Here is a 23,840-nt window from a genome sequence, read left to right as displayed (position 1 = left end):
TTCTTTCATTAAATAAGGTATGAAACCATTTAAATAGCAAATACCTTGATGAAAGTGACGTGAGTGTGTCTTGATGGTACCATAGGAAATCTCTTCGCGGTTTATGTTCTCTAACCATAATCCGCGTCTTTTTTCGATAATTCCCTTGTTTGAGCTCCTGATGAGTCATTTCCAGAGGAACAGTGAAGAAACGATTCGTTTTATCCCTTTCAGAGCGTCTCGAACAACCAAATACACAACAAAACCTTGCCCATGTTTCTCCGATGCTCCTGAAGTCAGTGACATAGTGTGCCTGGTGTCATGGCGGCGTAGGTACCGTTGCTGTAGGGTCACGTGACGCTGCAAAGTCTCTACATCACAATTTCAGATTTTTGCAGAATCAATGAGCAAAGCACTAAACTCTGCTAATCTGAGGTGAGAGTAGTTTGATTTTCTTTATAAATGAAGGCTGACCAATGAGCTCCTTCGTTAAACATGTGTCACTGAAAAAAATGAATCTGATTGGACGATCACGTTTGACTGGGGTTGAAACACAGCGGAGAAAGTGGGGACCAGACTGACATCATCTGCATAAGAATAAAGGTGTCAGTCTGGATTTGCCAATATTTTTCTACCACTGAGGTAAGAAATCGTAACTTTAAATTTGAAATATTTTGATAAACATTTTTGCAACAGACACCGCTATGGAAGATAATTTGTTTCATCAGATTTAGAATTTTAAATCCAATTGAATTTCTCATTTTTAAGTCTTTTAACTCTGAAAGAAACATTATTTTTATTATGAATTTTACTTGCTGAAATTATATGTGCACATTTTCAGTTTATAAAATTTGATATAAAAAAAAAAAATCACCTTTTAAACATTCAGCACAAATATTTTCAAGCCTCAAATTCAACAGCCAAAATTTTAGTTGCTGAAATCAGTATGAAGAATACTTTTTCAATATGTTTCAAAACCAAACTCAAGATTTCACCTTTTAAATATTCAGCACAAATATTTTCAAGCCCTTAAATTCAACAGTCAAAATTCAGTGTAAAATTGACCGTGAAAAATGATCGAAGATGCCAAAGCCTAAGGAATCGATCCAAAGTTAGTAATTTAGTAACGAGCAGGAAATGGTGCAGTGAAGCGATCTGATTGGTCAGAATTCGCTTCATCACAAACTCATCTCTTTCATTTCTTAAGTGTAAACCCCGCCCACAGTTGAGATCGGCCAATAGGAAACAGCCTCTGTCCTCTTCACTCACACAAGATCGACGCTTCTGCCTTGACGTCTTCGATCTTTTTCCCTGTGAATTTTACACTCTGAAATTTGACTGTTGAATCTCAGGGCTTGAAAATACATGTGCCGAATACTTGATTGATTGATTGATTGGTTTTTATTTCGAGTTTGTTCCAAGAGAGAAACATTAATCAAGTATACTACATATAAATTGTAAACAACAGAAAAGCACATTTCTCGAAAACTTATATTAACCCACCCCTGTTCATGCCATTGAAAAAGGTAACATTTTTATTGAGTTTGAAACATACTGAAAAAGTATATTTAATACTAATTTCAGCAACTAAAATTTAGAATAAACAGAATTCAAACATCTTGAAGAGTTAAAAAATTCAAAGTGAGAAATTCAGAGAAATTTAAAAATTCAAACTCTAATGAAACAAATGATCTTCCATTCACCATCAACATCTGGGTCAAACTCACTGAAAGTTTTTGAATGCATTATAACAACTTTGCTCCCTACATATTTGACATTCATGCATTAAAAAAAAAAAAAAATTGGGCCTTTTTTGTTAGTATTATTATTATTTTTTATCAGTTTTAAAGAGCACCACAGTCTTCAGGTCCAGTTCTACCATACTTACGGTAAAGGTATTTCCATAAACTGCACATGAGGACACAAACGCATGAGAGAGGCAGGGAATGACAATGCAGAGTCATGAGAAACACAAAACGCACTACAGGTGAGGTGAGGTGTTTCATATAGATGATGGAAAAACAGAATTGTCTTGACACTGAAGATTATATCGAGAAATAAAGTATCGTGAGTGTACTGCATGCGTATATTAAATACTACAATTATATAGTTGTTTGAATAGCTAATGCTTAACCACTGAAATCTGATATATGTGTTTAAAGATACTGCTGTGAAAGTTGTGTCTTTTTATGGAAATTCTGTGCAGAGCAGCTGACGAGGGGTCATCCTGGCTGGCACCAAACCTAAATAGATCTGATCATTCCCATAAACGGAGAGGCTTCAGGGAGGATCCAAGGCGTGAACCTGGTCAACGTGTCATTTGCATATTCATGTGGTTGTATATTTCTGGGTGGAGGGAAAAGCCACAGGCGTTCAGACCGCCTGACGTAAGACCTGTGTAGCTGTAGGCCATCAGGGACAGTGGTTTGACCCAGAGCTCTGTATTAGAATTGTATTGAATAGGGAATAAACTTTTGTGCTTTTAACCGATCGAGTCCAGTCGTTATTTTCCACGGAACATGATAACAACACCTGAACCATCAGCGGCAAAACTTCTGTTATTTCTAGGAGTAAATTTCTCTTATTTTTCCCCCCTTTTTTTTACACTTTCTCAAAAACCGTGTGTTTGATTACAAAATAAAACAGAACTTCACTATAATTTATAAGCACACAAGAAAATAATTATGATTTTCTATGAGCTGACACCTCAATAAATCAGGTCAGGAATTAGAAAAACAAACAACTGTGTAAGTTTCTCGCCTTAAAAGTCCCATATTACGCAAATATTACCTTTAAGCCATGTTATAATACAGTTTTCTCCTCAAAAACAAACCTCAAAATGCTCCGTTCCACCTTGTGATGTCACGAAGCGGTAGTTTTCAAATTAGCAGCTCCTTTTTACTTTTAGTTCAGCAGATATTGGCAATTCCAGGACTGAAATGATCCAAATCATTCTAGTGAAGGTGTACAGAGTTAAAAAACAAACAAACACTGGAACACTTCTGTATTACCACATGACATCACAAGGTGGAACAGAGTGTTTTCTGTTTGAGAGAAGAACTCAGCCTAAATATGCAGGGTTTGTGTGGTACCATTTATCAACACAATGCAAATGATCAATATTCAGACGAACTTTAAATGTACTATTTGAAAAAATGTTATCCCTTTTGTCATTTGTTTCCATAGTAACTCCATGTGTGCTTTGTTTCACTGTGTCCACCAGAGGGCAGCAGCACACTACAAATGATCTCTCAACTCTTCCAAATTATCTTTTTTGCAACATTAACTTCACAATACACATTTTCAACACATTCAGGAGCATTAAATAAGACATAATGTGCTTCGGCCCCCCAATATTTAGAATTAAAGTGCCCATTTTAAGCTATTTTCTGAGTTATAATGTGTTATAATGTTGTTTTCTCATCACAAACATAACCGAGATTTGTATTTTGTTTCATTCACATGTTTAACACACAAACCCTACATATTTAAGCTGAGTTCTTCTCTCAAACTGAAAACACTCTGTTCCACCTCGTGATGTCATGTGGCGATACATAAGGATGTAACAATAACCAAAATATTGTGATATCGTATCGTCAAAGTTCTCACAATAATATCGTGGACCATCACAATATATTGAATTACAAGTTTCTTTGCTTAAATTAAGAGTTATGATGCAGCAATAGCTAAAAACAGACAGACAGAACTACATAGACCATGACCCTTTGCTCCATTTCAGTGTAGACTACATGAAGAAATAACAGTCCTAAGCACTTTTAAATCTTAGTTCTTTGAATTAAGTCTTGTCAAGGCATTTTAAGAGGAAAAAGTAGCATATTAACACTTTTGTTAGCCTCTACAAAATATCACAATAAATATTGTACCGTGAGATGTAAAAAAATATCGTTCTGAGAGATTTGGATATTGTTTCATCTTGAGTCTCTCCACCGTATCGTGAGCTTTCCCATGATATTTCAATAAATATCGTCCCGTGAAGTTCATACCGTGACGTATCGTATCGTAAGACTTGGACATCGCTACACCCCTAGTGATACAGGAAGTGTTCCACTGTGTATTCAAACTATAAACCTTTATTAGAATCATTTGGATCATTTCAGCTCTGGAATCGCCCACTGAACTAAAGGTAAAAGGAGCTGTTCACTTGAAAACTACCTCTTCATGACATCACAAGGTGGAACTGAGCAATTTGACCTTTGGAAATGTAGACAGACTAATAAACCAGGTATGTTTTTGATGTAGTAACAGTATTATAACATGGCTTAAAGCTCATGAGAGGCAGTTTTGTGTAATATATATATTAGCTTTAATCTATGGTAATAATAATCAGTTTAATTCATATAATAGTAAACACAGATCTGCTGCTTAAAAATCTGCTAAAAGAAACTAGTACTTTTGAGAAGGACTTTAACTTTTACTTAAGCACAATTGGTAGCAGTAATAAACAACACAGATCTTATCTCATTGACCCTCCCCAGCCAGCACCAGTCTCAAAGCCGGTTTGGTATCAACTTCCCTGGAGATTACAGCAGGGGGACGCTCTTCCCCAGAATACCCAACCCGTTGCAGTTTCGCACCCCCAGTGTGGTGGTCGGGTCTGTTGTATCCAGCGCCCACTGGCTACTGGATCCACTTGGCTGCATACCTACGTTGGGTTAACTCCACACCCCTGACCTACCATGTTCCTAGTCTTGTGAAATGTTTGTACAGTCGTCCCTCGCTATATCACGGTTCACCTTTCGTGGTCTTGCTGTTTCGCAGATTTTTTTGTGTGCAATTTTACATACTTTTTTTAAACAGTGTATGGAGGTGCATTGTGTTCCTCCCTCTGCGTCCTGATTGGCTAACTGTAGACCATTGTCAATCAATACAGAATGTACAGTACAGTATGTGTTCAGTTTGCCAAATTTACATAAACGTTCGATTCTGAAGTGCTGTATGTTTGCAAGTTTTCTCCTCGACAAAACCCACAATGTCGACGAAACGTTCTGCACCGACAAAGGCTCCTGCTCTCGCACCCAAAAGGCAGAGGAAGATGTAAACATCGCACAAAAAGTTGGACTTTGGACGGAAGAAAAAACATAAGGACGACCAAGTATAAGATTTAAGAAGGATGCAAAAAGTTGACTGTCCTGTTGAGAAAAGTGTATAAAGTGCGTGGTGAGGGGTTTTACAGACTTAAAAGAGATATAATAATAATGCTGAATACTTTGCGGATTTTGCGTATTGCGGGTTATTTTTAGAACCTAACCCCCACGATAAAAGAGGGACCACTGTACTGTGGTTTGACTGTGCTGATGTTGCAGAGCTGGTGTTGTTTTTGTGTAACCCTTACCACACTATGTCCCAGTTATGGGGCATGGTCTGGGGCAGTTCTCTTTTCTTTTTTTTCCCTCCTCCCCTATCCTCATGTTATGCTGCAGTGTTTATTTCTATCTGCTCCCTGTCTCCTGGTCCGGTCCGTGTCCAGTCTCCCCAAGTCATATTGTATTGTATTGTGTGTTTGTAATGTACGGACGGGATGACAGCTCCAATTTCTATTCCTTTGTATGTACACTATTGGTCAAAAGTTTTAGAACACCACACTTTTTCCACACTTTTCTTTTTACTGTTTACTGTTGACCAGAACATATTCTAAACTTTTGATTCATGAAAGTGTCCACCTTTGGCAGATATAACAGCTGAACACATTCGTGGCTCGTTCTTTTTACAACAGAAATCAAATATTGTTCAGAAAGTTCTTCCCAAGTCTGTTGCAGAAGTTTCCATAAATGTGTGGCACTTGTAGGTTGCTTCACTCTTCTGTCCAGTTCATCCCAAACCAGCTCCATGGGGTTTAAGTCTGGACACTGTGCTGCTGGACACTCCATGTTTTCAAGCTTTACCATCTTGTTCCTTTTTCCTGAGGTCGTTTTTTTGCAGAGCTTAGACTTGTGTTTTACTGCTTATGCATATGCTGTGTGGTACTTGGTGTCTGATTGGTGGGGTGTGGTCCTGTCGCTGATGGGCTGGCTCCGATATTCGTCGTGCCTGGTTGAAGGATTGACGTCCCGCTCCTCCAATTCCCTTCATGCACATCCCATCGCCTCATCCAGTAAAGTATTGTGCGCCTGTTCCTCCTCGCAGCTGGACCTCAGGTTCAGTTCACCGCTCTGAGTGACTGACGTGTCTCTTGTTGCCCGCTGTTTGCAAAGTTTGAACTGTGTGATTTGTAGGGATGTATGAAAATACTGAGTCAGTGATATATCGCGATACTTCACTGCACGATTCTTATATCGAATCGATTTTTAAAAGTCTTGTTTTTCATGAAAAATTTGTGAGTTCAATTTAATGTTTTCATGATTTAAAAACTAAATAAACTGTATTTCGTTCAGTTTTGTTCTCGTGAATGTGTACTCAACCAAAATATTATACATAATTATTGCTAGGTCACAATATATCGTCCTTTGTTTTAATATCAGGATATATCGGGTTGGGATATATTGAATCATAGCAGGCGTATCGTGATGCGTATCGTATCGCGAGACTCATAGTAATACACACCCCTAGTGATTTGTGACTCTAGAAGTCGTTATTGACTCGGTTGGCTCGGACATTGAGCATTTATATTTTCTTTGATTTCTACTCATCTTATCCCATTAGAGGCATTGTTTTAATGTATTTGAAAATTTAGATTTATCAGTTGTAAAATACCGTATTTTTCCGGGCTATTAGACGTGCTCTTAAGCCTCCAACCCCATCAAAAAATGACCGTCCGCCCCACAATCCAGAGCGCCCTGTGCACGGATCCACTCAGGTGTCCCAGCACGACTTCAGTAAACTACAAAGCCGCACCACCCGCAGCGCACGCAAACACAGTGAAAAACACCCACAGCTACACTCATCACTCCATGCCGACGAGGAACGGAATGGAGGTATGAACCGAAAAAGCGAGTGCAAAGTGCCACTTCAGCTATGTTCAGACTGCAGGGCTCAACGCTCAGTTCAGATTTTTTGTGTGAAATCTGATGTTTTTGCGAGTTCGTTCACATTTCTAATTAAATGAGACTTGTATGTGACTCCAGTGTGAACAGTAAACGGCCCAAAAGTGTCCCGCATGTGCACTGGAGACACGACGTCTTCAACCGCAGTGAGCGTGCTCTGTGTTTACGGAAGTTTTCCAAACATGGACGCAGCATTGAGCACCTGGAGATTTTAAAGTTCCTCTTGTACCGGAGCCAGAACATGAACAACTTACTTGTTTTAAGGAGGAGACTGAGAAGGACGAGGTTTGTGGGGCAGTGGCAGTGACGTCCGTTGAAAGGAACGTGTGGATGTGGAGACGTAGCCAAGAGTGGTGAGTGGTGATGTGCTTCACTTCAGTGACGTTTGTGTCTTGTTGATAACTTGTAGGTGGGATGAATGTGCTTTGGCTGTTGAGACTGAAGTCACATGTCAAAAGAACGAATATGTATCGGTTTTATGAGCACATATCCAAGTGTCCTGGGTCGCATTTGAAAAAATCGGATCTGTGTTGTTCAGACTGTCGTTAAAAGATCAGATACAGGTCACATAGAGGTCAAAAAATTGGATTTGGGTCACTTCAGTCTGCAGTCTGAACGCAGCCTTCTAGACACAACTGAACAACTGAGTCACTGCGAACACGCCGACAATCCGTTGGTCCCAGACAGCACCCTCCCTACACGCCACAACTGAACAAAGCCCAGAGTCACCGTGAACACCACAAACAAACAAAACCACTCACCCATCACACTGTTGTGTTTCCTTTAAAGTCCGGCGCGGTTTATTTGTGAAAAAAGTTTAAAAATAGACCATTCTCCAACAGTGCGCCTTATAATCCAGAGTGCCTAATAGCCCGGAATATACGGTACCCTTTTTTGTTATTATACTTACATTTACTTTATAAATGCCACTTATTACGTCACATCTAGTTAGTGTTACTTTCCTTTGTCCCTAGCACTGGTTCATAACATTTCCTTTGTACCATTTCAAGCTCTTCATTGGACTTGCACGACTTGAATTGCAATAAATAACTGGAAACTTTTGACCGGTAGTGTACATGTGAAGAAATTGACAATAAACCCCATTATTCATTCATTCATATTATTTAAGTAGATTATTATAGGTTTATCGATGTAACTGTACTTTTCCTTAAGTACAAATTTGCAGTACTCCTTCTACTACTGCAAATACTTTAAATTTTACTCCCAGAACAGTGAAAGTCCCCATTACATCTGCTTGTAGAATTGGATTGCATTCCATTACAATGGGACACACAGTGAATAGGCCTCGCAGCAGAGCCCATCTCCAAACACAATAAAAGACATTACACCGACTCTCGAACATCTTATCTACCTGCTCCTCTCCAACATCTCAGTCTGCACGCGGCCGTCATCAGGAGACAATGAGGCCTCAACATCCAATTTGGACCTTTAAAGGTTCGGACAAACAGGTGCGCGCTCGTGAAGAGGCGCTGATTGGAGCGAAAAACTTTAGCGGCTCATATTACGCTATTTTCGGATGTTATAATGTCATTTCCTCGTCAAAAAAACAGACCTGGAGTTGTGTTTTGTTTCATTCACATGTTTAACAAATGCTGCATATTCAGGTGAAGTTCTTCTCTCAGACTGAAAAGGCTCGGTTCCACCTTGTGATGTCATGTGGTGATACAAGACGCTCCACTGTGTTTTCAAACTCTACACAATTTCACGAGAATCATTTGGATCATTTCAGCTCTGGATCTGAAATGATCTAAAGGCAGAAGGAGCTGTTGACTTGAAAACTACTGTGTCATGACATCACAAGGTGGAACAGAGCATTTTGAGCTTTGCAAATGTAGATAGACTAATAATAAAGAATTACTCAAACATGTGACTGAAACAAAAAGCAAATTCATATATGTTTTTCAGAAAGAAACAACATTATAGCGTGACTTAAAGTTCGACTCAATTTAGTGTAATACAGGACCTTTAAAGACAAAGCGACAATTAAGGTGTGCAAAAGAATATATGCTTTTCCTATCTGTGTTATTTTCTGTTTTTTTATTGTTTAAAAATGCTAGAAGAGTTATGTATAATGCACCTGCAGTGGCTGAAAATCTCCCTACATTGACAGATTCAGCAGTCCTGGGACCACTCCTGGGAAATGAGCATTTAGACGGATTTGCTACTTAAAGGTTTTATGAAGGATTTTTTTTTTTTTTTTTTTTTTTTTTTTGAACCAGGACAAAGCCAGGACTAAACCAGGTCTAAATCAGGACTAAACCAGGACTAAACCAGGACTGAACTAGGAGTGAACCAGGACTAAACAAGAACTAAACCAGGACTAAATCAGGTCTAAACCAGGACTAAACCAGGGCTAAACCAGGACTAAATCAGGACTAAATCAGGTCTAAACCAGGTCTAAACCAGGACTAAATCAGGTCTAAACCAGGACTAAACCAGGGCTAAACCAGGACTAAATCAGGTCTAAACCAGGACTACACCAGGACTAAATCAGGACTAAATTAGGTCTAAACCAGGTCTAAACCAGGACTAAATCAGGTCTAAACCAGGACTAAACCAGGGCTAAACCAGGACTAAATCAGGTCTAAACCAGGACTAAACCAGGGCTAAACCAGGACTAAATCAGGTCTAAACCAGGACTAAACCATGGCTAAACCAGGACTAAATCAGGTCTAAACCAGACTAAAGGGCTAAACCAGGACTAAATCAGGTCTAAACCAGGACTAAACCAGGGCTAAACCAGGACTAAATCAGGTCTAAACCAGGACTAAACCAGACTAAACCAGAAACCAGGACTAAACCAGGTGAAGGACCAGGACTAAACAGAACTAAACAGGACTAAACCAGGACTAAACCAGGACTAAATCAGAAACCAGGACTAACTAAACAGGTCTAAACCAGTAAACCAGGGCTAAACCAGGACTAAATCAGGTCTAAACCAGGACTACACAGGACTAAATCAGGACTAGGTCTAAACCAGGTCTAAACCAGGACTAAATCAGGTCTAAAGGACTAAACCAGGGCTAAACCAGGATAAACAGGTAAACCTAAACAGGACTAAACCAGGGCTAAACCAGGACTAAATCAGGTCTAAACCAGGACTAAACCTAAATCAGCCAGGACTAAACCAGGCCAGGGACTAAACTAAACTAAATCAGGTCTAAAACCAGGACTAACCAGGACTCTAAACCAGGACTAAACCAGGACTAAACCAGGACTAAATCAGGACTAAATCAGGTCTAAACCAGGTCTAAACCAGGACTAAACAAAGACTGACCCAGGACTGAAGCAGAACTGATAGTGTGAAGGGGAGTGATGCGTCTTGGTTTGTGGGAAACACTGATTTCACCTTGTCCTGATTCATGTTCTTTCATTCAAAGCAGCATTTAAAACAGCAGTACCAAGATGGCGGCTTTGTTGACACATTTGTTCCAGTACACAGCGGTCGTCAATGTGAGATCTACTGTTCGACACGTATGGGTTTGCTGTTAGAGTTAAATAGGGACATATGGTCACTCTAAAAAACTAAAACACAAGAAAACTAAGCCACCTCTATACTAGATCCAACACCGCTAAAACTACAATGCTACAGCTAACTAGCATATCCACCTGTCCTCCTGCGTCCTCCCCTGTCCCCTGAAAGGCACTGGGCGGGGCTGGGGCTCGGGGTCAGAGGTCACAGTGTTGCGGTCAGGAGGGGGCGCTCACGGGGTGCCGCTGCACTGGGCATGCTCCCTGCACTCGGGGCAGGTGTACAGGATGTGCTGGGGGTCCGGCCCCTCCCACCGCGCACTCCCGTTGGGGATGGCGCCGTTAGCCGCGATGCTAGCGGCGGCCTCTTGTGCCCGGAGGGAGCGGTGCAGGCGGGCGCAGTAACTGCTGCGCTCACAGTGACAGAGGACAGGGCATGAGTGAGTGGGTGAGGGGTGGGGGCATGGGGCGGGAGGGCAGACTGTACAGCCAGGGTCCACGAAGAACTATTTAGAAACCTCAGTGAAAGTGGTGACATTTTTTTAACAGACCAATATAGGCGAGTTTCATTGTTGACAAAAGCGCGCGTTGCATGCTGGGAATTATTTTGGTCGGCGGCAAGAAACACTAATTCAACATGACGGACGGAGCGAGAAAGCACGTAAAGGGTATTGATCCTGGTTATTTATCCACTCTAACGGCAGAGGACCCAAGACCATTTGACCAGAAATTGGTCATAAGCATCGACGGACGAAAAAATCACCCTTTTCAACCCCGACAAAAGGTGGACCAAACCAAATTTCTGGTCAGAATCGCCAACTACCTGGACAAATATTCACTTTGGTGATATTCACAATGAGTTGGTGGAAACTCCTGGGCCATTCACAGCAGAAAAGATGAAAACCTCCAAGAGTCTCGATGTGTTGTTGAACTTGTTGGAGTCCACGGTTTGTTAGGATCTTCTACGTTTGCTCTGCGAATGTTTGAAAGTCGTTTAATTCACCGTTAGCGGTTCTTTTCACTCAGAATACGAAAAAGACATTTTCCTTCTTCCGTGCTTCTATTTGTGCATCCGATAATGTAGCAGGAATTTACCATTTTCGGGGATAAATACGCGAGGTTACGCACTGTGTTTGACTGCTATCGTGTTTCTTGCCCCCGACCAAAATATTTCCCAGCATGCAACGCGGGCTTTTAATAACAATGACGTCATCTGAAACTCGCCTATACCATGATCTGGTCTGATAGTATAAAAAGAAATCTCCAATCAGCTTTTCTGTGTGTCTGTTTATATATTCTTTTAGGGCCGGGGTCTCCAACCTGTAGCTCAGGAGCTGCAGTCGTTCTCTATCCACTTCCAAGTAACTCACCAAGAGATTTGAATTACACTTACTGTGTGCTAAACAAGTCAAATTTGATTAATTAATGCCTTTTACCACTTTACATGTATCATTTGGATGTCTGACTTTGTGCATTAATACCGTATTTTTCAGACTATTAAGCGCACTTAAAATCCTTTAATTTTTGAGAGTGCGCCTTATAATCCTGTGCGATTTATGTATTCATTCTGGTTGTGTTTACTGACTTCAAACTGATGTTATGTGGTACATGGTCCTCAAAAATCTGTCAAAATGTTTTAGTACGACTTCGGTAAGCTACAAAGCCGCACTACTTGATGGTTTACGGCTACTGTAGTCAGGAGCCTGGCGGAGTAAAGCACATTCACCAAGACAGTGAGGCAAGGCTGGGCAAGTTATGCCACTTGATCGTGGACGCCTGGGCTAAAGCATCAGTCTCAAGTGTCGTCCGAGCTTTCACGAAGGCCGGAATCATCACTGAACAGCAAAGTAACAGCGACGAGACATGACGAGGGATCTGGGCTTGATGCCGAAATCGCCCAACTGTTAAACTCAGACACTGAAGAATTTGATGTGTTTGTGGAAGGAATGAACTAAAAAAAGTGAGTGTGTTGTTTTGTATTTGATGTGTTACAACTGAACAATGTTGAGTTGAATAAAGTTTGACTTATCTCACTGTTTTGTTTTTCTTAATGCACCTTATAATCAGTGCGCCTAATGTATTAAAATAGACGAGAGAAGCCAACATTATTGATCTTGCACCTTCTAATCAGATGCAACTTATAGTCTGAAGAATACGGTAAATGGATAATGGTTTGTTTTACAGGTATCTATCTGTTTCTCATCTAAGGCTGTGGCTCTTATATTTACTCAATTTCTTGTGACATTTTTGTTTTGTAAAAGTAGCTCACTGGAGGAAGAAGGTTGGAGACCCCTGTTTTGTGCACCCTCTATTGGCCTACATTTCCTTTATCCTGTGTTCACGTGAATAGTCACATGATTTATGGAAGATCGTATTTCGGGACACCCTGTCAAAGACCGGCCAGCTGGTTGACAAGCTCTGGCATCCGGCCTTATGTAATAAAGAACTTTTAATATAATCAGTCTGTGTCTCGGGTTTGTACCTTGCCCATTTTTACAGCACAAAGTAAGATTTACTGTCTCAGCAAAATGTGGTTCTTTTTGCTATTGGAAGTGGAAAGTTTGCAAAGAGTCGACACAAAGATCCAAACTGCTGTGGTTTGATTCTTGACTCTGGGCCTGGTTCTACAGTCTGCACTCTGGACTAAACACTATGGGAGGTGATGAATGACTGAATGAACAAAGGGACTGAAGAGCACTCACCAGGCTAAGTAAATCATAGACACTATGAATATGAGGAGCACCAGGCCCCCCGCTGCTACCCCGTACACCCACATCTTCAGCCTCCCATCTGCAGACGACACAGAGGTACACTCAAGAGTCTGCACACGACACAGAGACACTGAAGAGTCTGCACACGGCACACAGACACACTCAAGAGTCTGCACACGGCACACAGACGCACTGAAGAGTCTGCACACGACACAGAGACACTGAAGAGTCTGCACACGACACACACTGACACACTCAAGAGTCTGCACACGGCACACAGACGCACTGAAGAGTCTGCACACGGCACACAGACACACTGAAGAGTCTGCACACGACACAGAGACACTGAAGAGTCTGCACACGGCACACAGACACACTGAAGAGTCTGCACACGGCACACAGACACACTGAAGAGTCTGCACACGGCACACAGACACAGAGTCTGCACACGGCACACAGACACACTGAAGAGTCTCCACACGGCACACACAGACACACTGAAGTCACACAGACACACTGCAGAGTCTGCACACGGCACACAGACACACTGAAGAGTCTGCACACGGACACAGAGACACACTGAGAGTCTGCACACGGCACACAGACACACTGAAGAGTCTGCACACGACACAGAGACACACTGAAGAGTCTGCACACGGCACACATACACACTGAAGAGTCTGCACACGCACACAGACACACTGAAGAGTCTGCACACACAGAGACACTGAAGAGTCACACACACAGACACACTGAAGAGTCTGCACACGACACAGACACACTGAAGAGTCTGCACACGGCACACAGACACTGAAGAGTCTGCACACGACACAGACACACTGAAGAGTCACACGACACACAGACACACTGAAGTCTGCACACGGCACACAGACACACTGACTGCACACGACACAGAGACACACTGAAGAGTCACACTGCACACTGAGTCTGCACACGGCACACAGACACACTGAAGAGTCTGCACACGACACACAGACACACTGAAGAGTCTGCACACACACAGACACACTGAAGAGTCTGCACACGGCACACAGACACACTGAAGAGTCTGCACACGGCACACAGACACACTGAAGAGTCTGCACACGACACAGACACACTGAAGAGTCTGCACACGACACACAGACACTGACTGAGACACTGCACACAACACACAGACACACTGAAGAGTCTGCACACGACACAGAGACACACTGAAGAGTCTGCACACGACACAGAGACACACTGACTGACACGAGTGAAGAGTCTGCACACGACACAGACACACTGACACACTGAAGAGTCTGCACACGAGACTGACACAGACACACTGAAGAGTCACACGGCACACAGACACACTGAAGAGTCTGCACACGACACAGACACACTGACTGCACACGACACACAGACACACTGAAGTCTGCACACTGAAGAGTCTGCACACGGCACACAGACACACTGAAGAGTCTGCACACTCCTGACACCAGACAAGAGACAGGAGATCCAAGATGACCGCTCACACTCTTCATCTGAGTCCTGCTTAGGAACCTTGAATGTTGAAGTGTTAAACATATTTTACTTGGATGTTATTTAAATGTGCACTATGTAATTTTTCTGGTGCAGGGTTCACAACTAATGTTTCACAATAAGGCTTTAAACATATCAAAACTTCAATTCAGTATCACAATGACCACGTTTACATGATGCTTTTTTAAATCCCTAATTAATTTTTCTGAATTAAATAGTTCGGAATTAAAATATTCTCCTTCAAGGTTTACATCGAAAATACGTTAAATTGCCTTTATTTAATTCCATCTGGGGGTGGAGAAGGGTTCTGATTGGACAGAGACACGAACGTATTTACGTCTACTGGAAGAAAACACACACTTCAGCTGCTACAGCTTTTTTGTCATCTCGGTTTGTCAATCACAAACATGATCCAAACTTTTTTCGCTGTCATTCCAATGATAATTGCGCAGCAGCTGAAGAATTCTGTCATCACGCTTTACGTCTGTGAGCTGAGGAGGAGAAGAGAAGAGTGTCGGAGAAGTGAGGAAGAAGACAAACTGAGTCAACGGCTGCTCTACCTCAGCCCACTCCCACATCCCGCTCACAAATTCAAAGAGACGTGGATGAAAGTCTGAAGCCAGGACTGGTGGAGCCGGTCAGAAGGGCAATAAAATGAGCAATTATTTTGAAGAAGAATAAACATTTACATGATCGAGGAATAAATTAATTAACAACTGGAATAAACCACAACTTACTTCAGAATTAAGTTTAAATAAGTTTAGGAATTAAGTGTTTATTCATTCAGTTTTATTCAGACTTAAATAATTTTTATTCAGAATTAAAGCTCTCATGTAAACGTGGCAAATGTGCTCTTAAATCCGTGTAATCCTTCAGTGGTCCAGGTACATTCTATAATTCTATAGTGGTCCATGTTCTGATACAGTTCCAGATCATTCTAAAACTATTCAGGAAACCTTTACTTCTCTCTTGTGAATGTGACTTTTTTTTAGAGTATCTTTACCGGCTCCGTAGGGCTGCAGGTACCAGGCCCTGCCCCCTCTCCCCGGCTGGGCGGTGGAGCTCTGGGTGGGGCTGGCCGCTCGGCTGGTATCCACCTCGGCCCCGGGGTCCTGCGCCGTGGGGAGCTCCAGGACGGGGATGGGGGCGCAGCGCAGGAGCTGACCCACCGGAGAGAGGAGCTCAGTGTAGCCCTCCTCGCACATGCACAGGCCACTCTGCAGGGGGCGCCACAACACAGCACAAACACACACAGAGAAAGAGACACTGGGGTTATTTGGGGGAAGAGGATTGTAGAAAATGTGCACAAATATACAAATAAAAAGTGAGAGTGTAGGCTGAATTCTTTGATTTTAGAATTTAGAAAGTTAAAATGTATTTATATTTCAACGTACATATAATAATTACTTTTTTTTTTTTTTTTTTTTATAACTATAATTGCTAAACTGTTTCAGAAATATTAGACAAATACTAGGTTTAATATTTTTCTCTACTGGCTGATAATTTAGAGAAATCGTTTTCAAAAGTTAGCTTTATAAATAAAATGAAAATAAAGCAACTTTTTATTAGTTAAAATAAACATCTAAGGTCTATTTTTAGTTAGTTAAAATTGAGTCAAATACAGTCTAAATGTTTTTTGCCAAAAGATGTTACTCAATTTCAACCACAGAGAAAAATGTGAAATAAAATGACCTGGAATAGTCTCATAAAGATATAAGCGATATGAACCATAAATTTGAAGTTTGAATAAATTAGGAAGTAGAAGAAATAGTAAAGTAGGAATGGATTTTGCATTTCCTCAAGTGGTGTGAGATGATGGAACATTACAAAGAGGGAATAAAACTTTCTATAAACCTAAGGCAGCTCAAAAATAAGTATAAAACACTTTTTTTTTTTTTTTTTTCGAAAGCTACATGGACGAAATGTGAGAGAAGTACAGGCATTATTGTAAAGTTCGACTCGTCCGAACATCACCATCACTCTCGCACACACACCACAGTCACGCCGGGCACAGAGGGTGAAGTGTCTTGCCTAAGGACACAACAACAGAACTCAATCCAAGTGAGAAAAATGGCGAATGGTCTCATTTTTATACAGAACTTTTCCACTGTCACAACACTGGAAGCGCTTTACATCAAGGAACCACTCGCCCGTTCACACGCACATTCACACACCGGTGTACTCAGACACTGGGGGCGAGGCGGATTGAGGGTTTTGCCCAAGGACACAACGACAGCATTCATCTGTGGGAGCTGGAATCGCACGGCCAACCTGCGAGTCGGTGGATCTGACCGCTCAACCGACAGTGTTTATGTCGACACTATCAACTGAGATACTGTCGCTCCCACATATTTTATCTGCATAACTAACTAACTAACTAACTAACTAAATAAATAAATAAATAAAGCTAATTGTTATCGCATTAAAGTGATTCAAATAAATATCCAAGGTACATTCTTAATTAGTAAAAAGATCTAAATATTTATGACCAAAAGATGTTACAGAGTTTGAGAGAGAAAAGAAAAGTATCTAGAACAGTCTAAAGAAAGAAATAGGGAAATGCAAAACAAAGAATAAATAATTCTGTACAAATGTGACTATTTACAGATTTGTTGAAACAACGTTATTCATTCACAACTGCTCTGGGGCAAACTGACGGCTGCAAGGCCAACGCGCCATTGACAGGTCCAACCGCCACCAACACTCACGCGCACGCCACAAGTGTCTTGCCGAAGGACGCAACAACAGAACTTGTTCCGAGCGGAATACAACTTTTGTTTTAGTTTAGTTGATAGCCTCTGAAGATAATCTGTGCTCTAAAATTCAATAATATTGTTCTGTAAGTGTTAAGCAAAGCAGATATTGAGTGAATACACATGCGCTCGAGTATCCGGTTTTACAGGTTTTTCAAGTATCCGGTTATGATCAGGTTTTTCAAGTATCCGGTTATGATCAGGTTTTTTGGTTATGTCAGGTTTTTTGGTTATGATCAGGTTTTTTGAGTCTGGTTATGATCAGGTTTTTGAGTATATGATCAGGTTTTTGGATCAGTATGATCTGGTTATTTTGATATTCTGGTTAGGTTTTTTGATGATCAGGTTTTTGGTTATGGTTTTGTAAGGTTTTTGAGTATTCTGGTTATGATCAGGTTTTTTGAGTATTCTGGTTATGATCAGGTTTTTGGAGTATCCTGGTTTTGTAAGTGTCCATGTAAATGCAGTATCCTGGATCTGCCAGTATCCCAGTTATGAAAAACCAGGAGACTCTCACTTGGTTTTTCTGAGAGTATCCAGGATACTGTGACCTGTAGATCTTGATTTCTCTGAACTGGAGCTGGACTGAGCGTGTGTGAACTCAAGTCACAAAAACAGTAGGTGCAGTTACTTTTCCAAAACGACTCAAACTTCCATCAGGACCTTTAACGCACTAACATTTTATACTTATAAAGAAAATAAAGCAGTCTACTGTTTAATACAGCCACATTTTAACACCATGTTCACCTCTGTGTCTGTTTGTGTTGCTCTTGAACTAAACTGACTCTGTGACACTGCGTTGTATTTTCAGCTGTTAAAAATGCCATTTACTGATGTTGTGACAAAGCTCCACAGTCTCATGTTCTTACTTGAATGTACTATGTCTTCATTTTTGTTGTTAGAAAACCGTTTAAAAGCCTTAAGTTAGAAAATTTACTAAATGTCTATATCTAACCGGGATACTCAAGTGCATATAAACGCTGTCATTGTTTTTGCGGTGCAGAGAGGAGCAGTCTTGTCTTCTCCTCAGACGGGATCTCTGGTGGAGGTCACACTCTCCAGACTCACTGAGAGCACACTTGGCTGCTCCTCGCTCTTCTGTACCGGAGACTATTTATTGCAGATGACGACATTAAGTTTGGGCAGAACTTTTAGCCAATACGAGACAAACTTTTGCGCTCATGAGTCACACGGGTCAGAGGGAAGCCCGTGCTCTGAATGCAGATGTTCACACAGAGAGGTTTAAAGTGGGACGAAAGGCTAAATCAACATTTCTTTTGCAACTTAACTGCGTATATGGTGTTGTAATAGCATTATCTAGTGTTTCTAGTCATGTTTGAGTGGAAATTTTATTGTAAACAAGGTCAATTTGGAGCTTTCTGGTCAGTTTCAAGTACTACATGACATCACACAAGACTGCCCTGATCACAGCCAGGTCTTTTCTGCCTGTTAGACCAATCACACGGTTCCTTATAGTCATAATTTCAGCGAGAACCGCCCCAGACTGATAACGTGTAGAAATCAATTCAGATTACTTGTGATCTGGATTGGAATTTTAAAGGCACACTGTGTAACTTTTCTGGTGGAGGGTCTGACAGTATGGAAATGAAATTCAATTCACTTTACAACAAGGAACCCATTCACAGTGTCTTGCCCAAGGACACAATAACAGCATTCATCTGTGAGACCTGGAATTGCACCGTCAACCTCTGGGCCTGTAGCTCTGACCGCTCAACCAATGATGTTTATATCTAGAGTGGGATTCGAACCGCCAACCTTCGGATCAGTGCTCAAATGTTATTACTAACTGAGCTACTGCTGCCCAGTAAACTCAGTAATCACAGTGGAGAGAGTTTAATGGTCAGATCTATGGAGAAGCGAGTCTGTACATGGTAAGAATTCATGTTTTTAAGGTATTTTTGAGCTATAAAACATCTGTAATTGTGGAACATACCAGGCAAAGAAATAACATCGTCATGGAGACAAGCAGGTAGAACACCCTCTACATTAGAAGTTGCACAGTGCACCTTTAAGTTGTTACTTAAATGGCTCAGGGAATTTGTAATAGTCAGATGGTATCAAGTCCTACACTCAATAATCTTTACTTTTTTATGTCTAAATTATAGATTGTTTCATCGTTAAAATCGTACTTGCAACAGTGTTTTGTTTCATTTACAACTGTTAAAATAATCTAAGATATTTAGTTATATTTACTAGAGTTGGGTATCATTAAGAAGTTGCCGATACGATACGTACCTCAATACATAGGCCACGATACGATACATTTTTCGAGACAGCGCACTTTCGATTCAATACAATTCAATACGACATGTTTAAAATCTATTCTACATTTCAGTAAAAAAGAAAGGATAGAAGCATAAACAATAGGGTTGTCCCATTCACGTGATCGGAAACCGGCGCCGATTGGAAATCGGTGAGGGTCCGTCCAGCGGCGTGAAGTGTCAATTGAGCTGTGGGACCGATGTTGCGGTGCATGTTCTGCTGTTTGCGGTACGTGCTCAGCGATGGGTTTGTGGATGTGGTGGTGGTGAGGGGGAGAGAGGCTGTGGGGCTTCTGTCATCTCGTTTTTATTTGGTAAGATGTTGTATTATTTGGATTTCATAGACGAGCCTAAATATTTCAAATGTAATGCACAGGCTTCAATATAATGTCAAATATACAAAGTGTAGATTGTGCAGAGTCGAGTCTCAGGTCTGATCTGATTCTGGTCTCGTTCCTGTTTTGTCCAGTTCATTAAGTTCATTCCAAGACCAGACTGTGAAAAGTAAAGATTTTCAACAATGATGCTGCTTTGTTCGAAAAGTTCATAAAATTAAAGTTTTGGAAATGTGATTTTTCACACTAAGTTCAGCCCAAATACTACACACTGAAATCAACACAATCTGACCCCCCCCCCCCCAACACATCCTGGATCTTATTCTTTGCTCTTAGTTCATTTTATAATGTTTTATAGAAGTATCGGATCGGGACTCTGTATCGGCAAATATTCAAAATCAAATGACTCGGACTTGGGGGCAAAAAAATTTGATCGGGACATCCCTAATAAACAAGCTTCCTTTCTCCAAACAAGCAACAAAACTGTAGCTCTTTCACAAAGTAATTTTGTAAAATATACTAAAAAATACTCTTGGCGATATATCGATACAGCAGCCCCAGATATCAATATTTCAATATTTTTGTACACTCCTTATATTTACTCTCCTTTTCATAGATCAAAACATTTGTCCGTCAACAGGTACATGTGTGTCATCTTTTGGTAATCCACAAAGCTCCTCTGTGTTTTTAAAGTCCATGCACCTCAAAACCACTACAACTATGAAGCTCTAGTGGAGATATTTTCCAGTCTCATCAGTCAGACTTCATCATTTTAAAGAGGCGCTGTGTAACTTTTCTGGTGGACGGTCTGCCTCTTGTACTTCTCCATGGGGATGTTATTGCTTTGCCTAGAATGTTCTACAGTATGACATGAAACTTTTCCATCTCCATGACAACAATTAAGTCAGAGATCAGAGAGAGACGACACATGAACACTTGTTAACGGTTTAAAGCAAGATAAGTACGTTTAATGCTATAATGAGTAACATTTCAGGATAGAGTAGGTGCTGTGTGTGTGTGTGTGTTACCTGTGAGCAGAAGGAGCGGGGCATGAGGCAGGGGGGGTCACAGGAGCTGCTGTCGGCTCCGGGGCTCAGTGGGGGGCAGCCTCCTGGACACAAGAGAGATTTTGGACATCAGCTGTGAAATATAAACTGAACCTGGGACCCAGTTGCCGTGAGACGCTCCCCGGCGGCCCACGGTGACACGTACCTGTGACGTTGACTCCATCTGACCTCTGGCACCAGATGACGGGCCTGGTGGAGTCTGGTAGAACACTGCTCCTCCACTTGTACTCGTAACAATCTCCTCCTAAAACAAAACATACAAGAGCGTTTTTAGTATGTAATTCAATGTTTTATATTCCTCAAAACAGACTCTTGTGAGCTTTACTGGTGGACTATACACTATGTCACTGCTTGGCCTGGAATGTTCCACAGTATGACATTAAACAGCTCTAACATACATTGATTCAATTACAGGTGTTTTTGGTAACACTTTATAATAACTACACCTTACTTAGCCTTAATAAAGCATGAACAAAGACTTAATTAATAATGAACAAAGACTTAATTAATAATGATTTTATAAAGCATAATTTGTCTTCACTTTAGAAAAGCTCTCAAAAAGACTTAACTAACAGATAACAGCTGCCTGAATGATCATTGCATTGTATTATTAGTAAATCATTCTCTAATAGCTTATTAATCATTAATAAATGCTCAAATGGTTAGTTCATGAGTAATTAAGTATGAAATAATTATGAGTAACTATTTACAGCACAGGTAAATTAAGTGCAGGTGCTAATTAAGGTAGTAATTAAGTAGTTACTCATTAATCATTATTAATTAAGTCTTTGTTCATGCTTTATTAAGGCTAAATAAGGTGCAGTTATTATAAAGTGTTTTTTTTTAATAACTCAGAATTACGTTTGATGGATCCTAAACCAGAAAAGCTACATAATGCACTTTTAACCCTCTCCAGGCAGGCGTTGCAGATTTGCAACAGCTAAATGCCAATTACCTACTTACTCCACATCCATATTTAATGAGCTTTTTTAACTCAGGAGCCTTTTCTCCCATCCATGCTGATAAACGTGGACTGTGCAAGAATGGCTACACGCAAACGGCCTGCCAGAAGTGCAAAGAACTTTTGTTGTTTACAAAGGATACACATTTTTTTCTTGAAGCACCACACGAAAAAGTGATGTTGTTGTGCCACTGTAAAGCTGTTACACTGTGCTTTATGTTTTCATTGTTATGAAAAGTGGTAAACACATAAAGTTAGTGTTCATATCATTTTCAGTCTTCAGTGTTAATTTACCACACCGGACCAATGCTGCAAATCTGCAACATCCAAAAAAAAAAAAAGTCAGGATTGTATATTACTACCCCATATGATCATTTTCCCCAAATATCAGATTTTTCCTGATACTAAAAATGTATTTGAGCCTGAGAGGGTTAAGGCACATTAGAATGCTGTTACCTCCTCAAAAACAGTGATTGTACTAAGAAATAAACTTGATACTCAATGCAGATTCTTGTACCAACAAACAAACAAACACAAAAGTACATATCATAGTACTTTCCTTTCTGTTCCCTTAATTCCCTTAAGGTATTATCTCTTTGCAATCCTTCAGTGATCCAGAGTGAAGAGCCGGTTTCACTTCATAGAAACCGTCTGACCTCACAGCATTACGATTCATTCGACAGTAGATGGGTACTTTTTATCATTTGACCAATCATTGCTATTTGGTCATGACGTATGTAATGCGGAGCTAACAGGTCTAACTGGTATATTAAGCTTTTCCCAAATCCTGTAGGAAGAAGGACAATAACGTCTTTCCCCTTGATAAAATTCCCCAAACATTCTCTTTGTTCCGGCTTTAAATCCTCGATCTCAGGAATCGTTGACAACACAGAATATATGGCTCTTTGCTGATTGGCTCGTGCCCAGACTCACATTTCCGGGGGTCCTTGTAAACCATCTAGTGTATTCTGATTTCTGACCAAGTCGCTGAAGAGAAACAAGCTAGAGGACACTGGGTTCGGGGGCAAAAAAAATGGTGTTGTTTATAGGTGAGTTTCAACTGACATCAATGTTATTAAAAGCCCGCGTTGCATGCTGGGAAATATTTTGGTCAGAGGCAAGAAACACGATAGCGTCAAACACAGTGTGTAACCTCGTGTATTTATCCCTGATAATAGTAAATTCCTGCTGCATTATCAGATGCACAAATAGAAGCACGGAAGAAGGAAAATGTCTTTTTTGTATTCCGAATGAAAAGAACCACTAACGGTGAATTAAATGTCTTTCAAACATCCGCAGAGCAAACGTAGAAGATCCTAACAAACCGTGGACTCCAACAAGTTCAACAACACATCGAGACTCTTGGAGGTTTTCATCTTTTCTGCTGTGAATGGCCCAGGAGTTTCCACCAAGTCATTGTGGATATCACCAAAGTGAATATTTGTCCAGGTAGTTGGCGATTCTGACCAGAAATTTGGTTTGGTCCACCTTTTGTCGGGGTTGAAAAGGGTGATTTGTCGTTCCGTCGATGCTTATGACCAATTTCTGGTCAAATGGTCTTGGGTCCTCTGCCGTTAGAGTGGATAAATAACCAGGATCAATACCCTTTACGTGTTTTCTCGCTCCGTCTGTCATGTTGAATTAGTGTTTCTTGCCGCCGACCAAAATAATTCCCAGCATGCAACGCGCGCTTTTGTCAACAATGAAACTCGCCTATACTTTGTAACTGGCA

General features: G+C 40.9%; 1 protein-coding gene across 1 annotated transcript in view; it reads right to left on the bottom strand.

Moving 5' to 3' along the window:
• The window catches only part of LOC110156660 (thrombospondin type-1 domain-containing protein 7A-like), a 594,009-nt gene that overhangs the window by 1,003 nt on the left and 569,166 nt on the right, over positions 1-23,840 (bottom strand). Inside the window, exons 29-32 of the mRNA XM_055163373.1 lie at positions 21,293-21,391; positions 21,109-21,191; positions 15,714-15,927; positions 13,175-13,262 (exon numbers count right to left, since the gene is read on the bottom strand). Coding sequence (XP_055019348.1) covers positions 13,175-13,262; positions 15,714-15,927; positions 21,109-21,191; positions 21,293-21,391 — 484 coding nt within the window. The remainder of the gene's footprint in view (positions 1-13,174; positions 13,263-15,713; positions 15,928-21,108; positions 21,192-21,292; positions 21,392-23,840) is intronic.

The sequence above is a fragment of the Boleophthalmus pectinirostris genome, unplaced genomic scaffold, assembly GCF_026225935.1.
Source record: "Boleophthalmus pectinirostris isolate CB_2022bp ecotype Guang Dong unplaced genomic scaffold, ASM2622593v1 HiC_scaffold_6, whole genome shotgun sequence".
NCBI classification, from domain to species: domain Eukaryota; kingdom Metazoa; phylum Chordata; class Actinopteri; order Gobiiformes; family Gobiidae; genus Boleophthalmus; species Boleophthalmus pectinirostris.
Note: the sequence above shows the minus strand (reverse complement) of the source record. Positions and strands in the feature narration are given on the sequence as shown.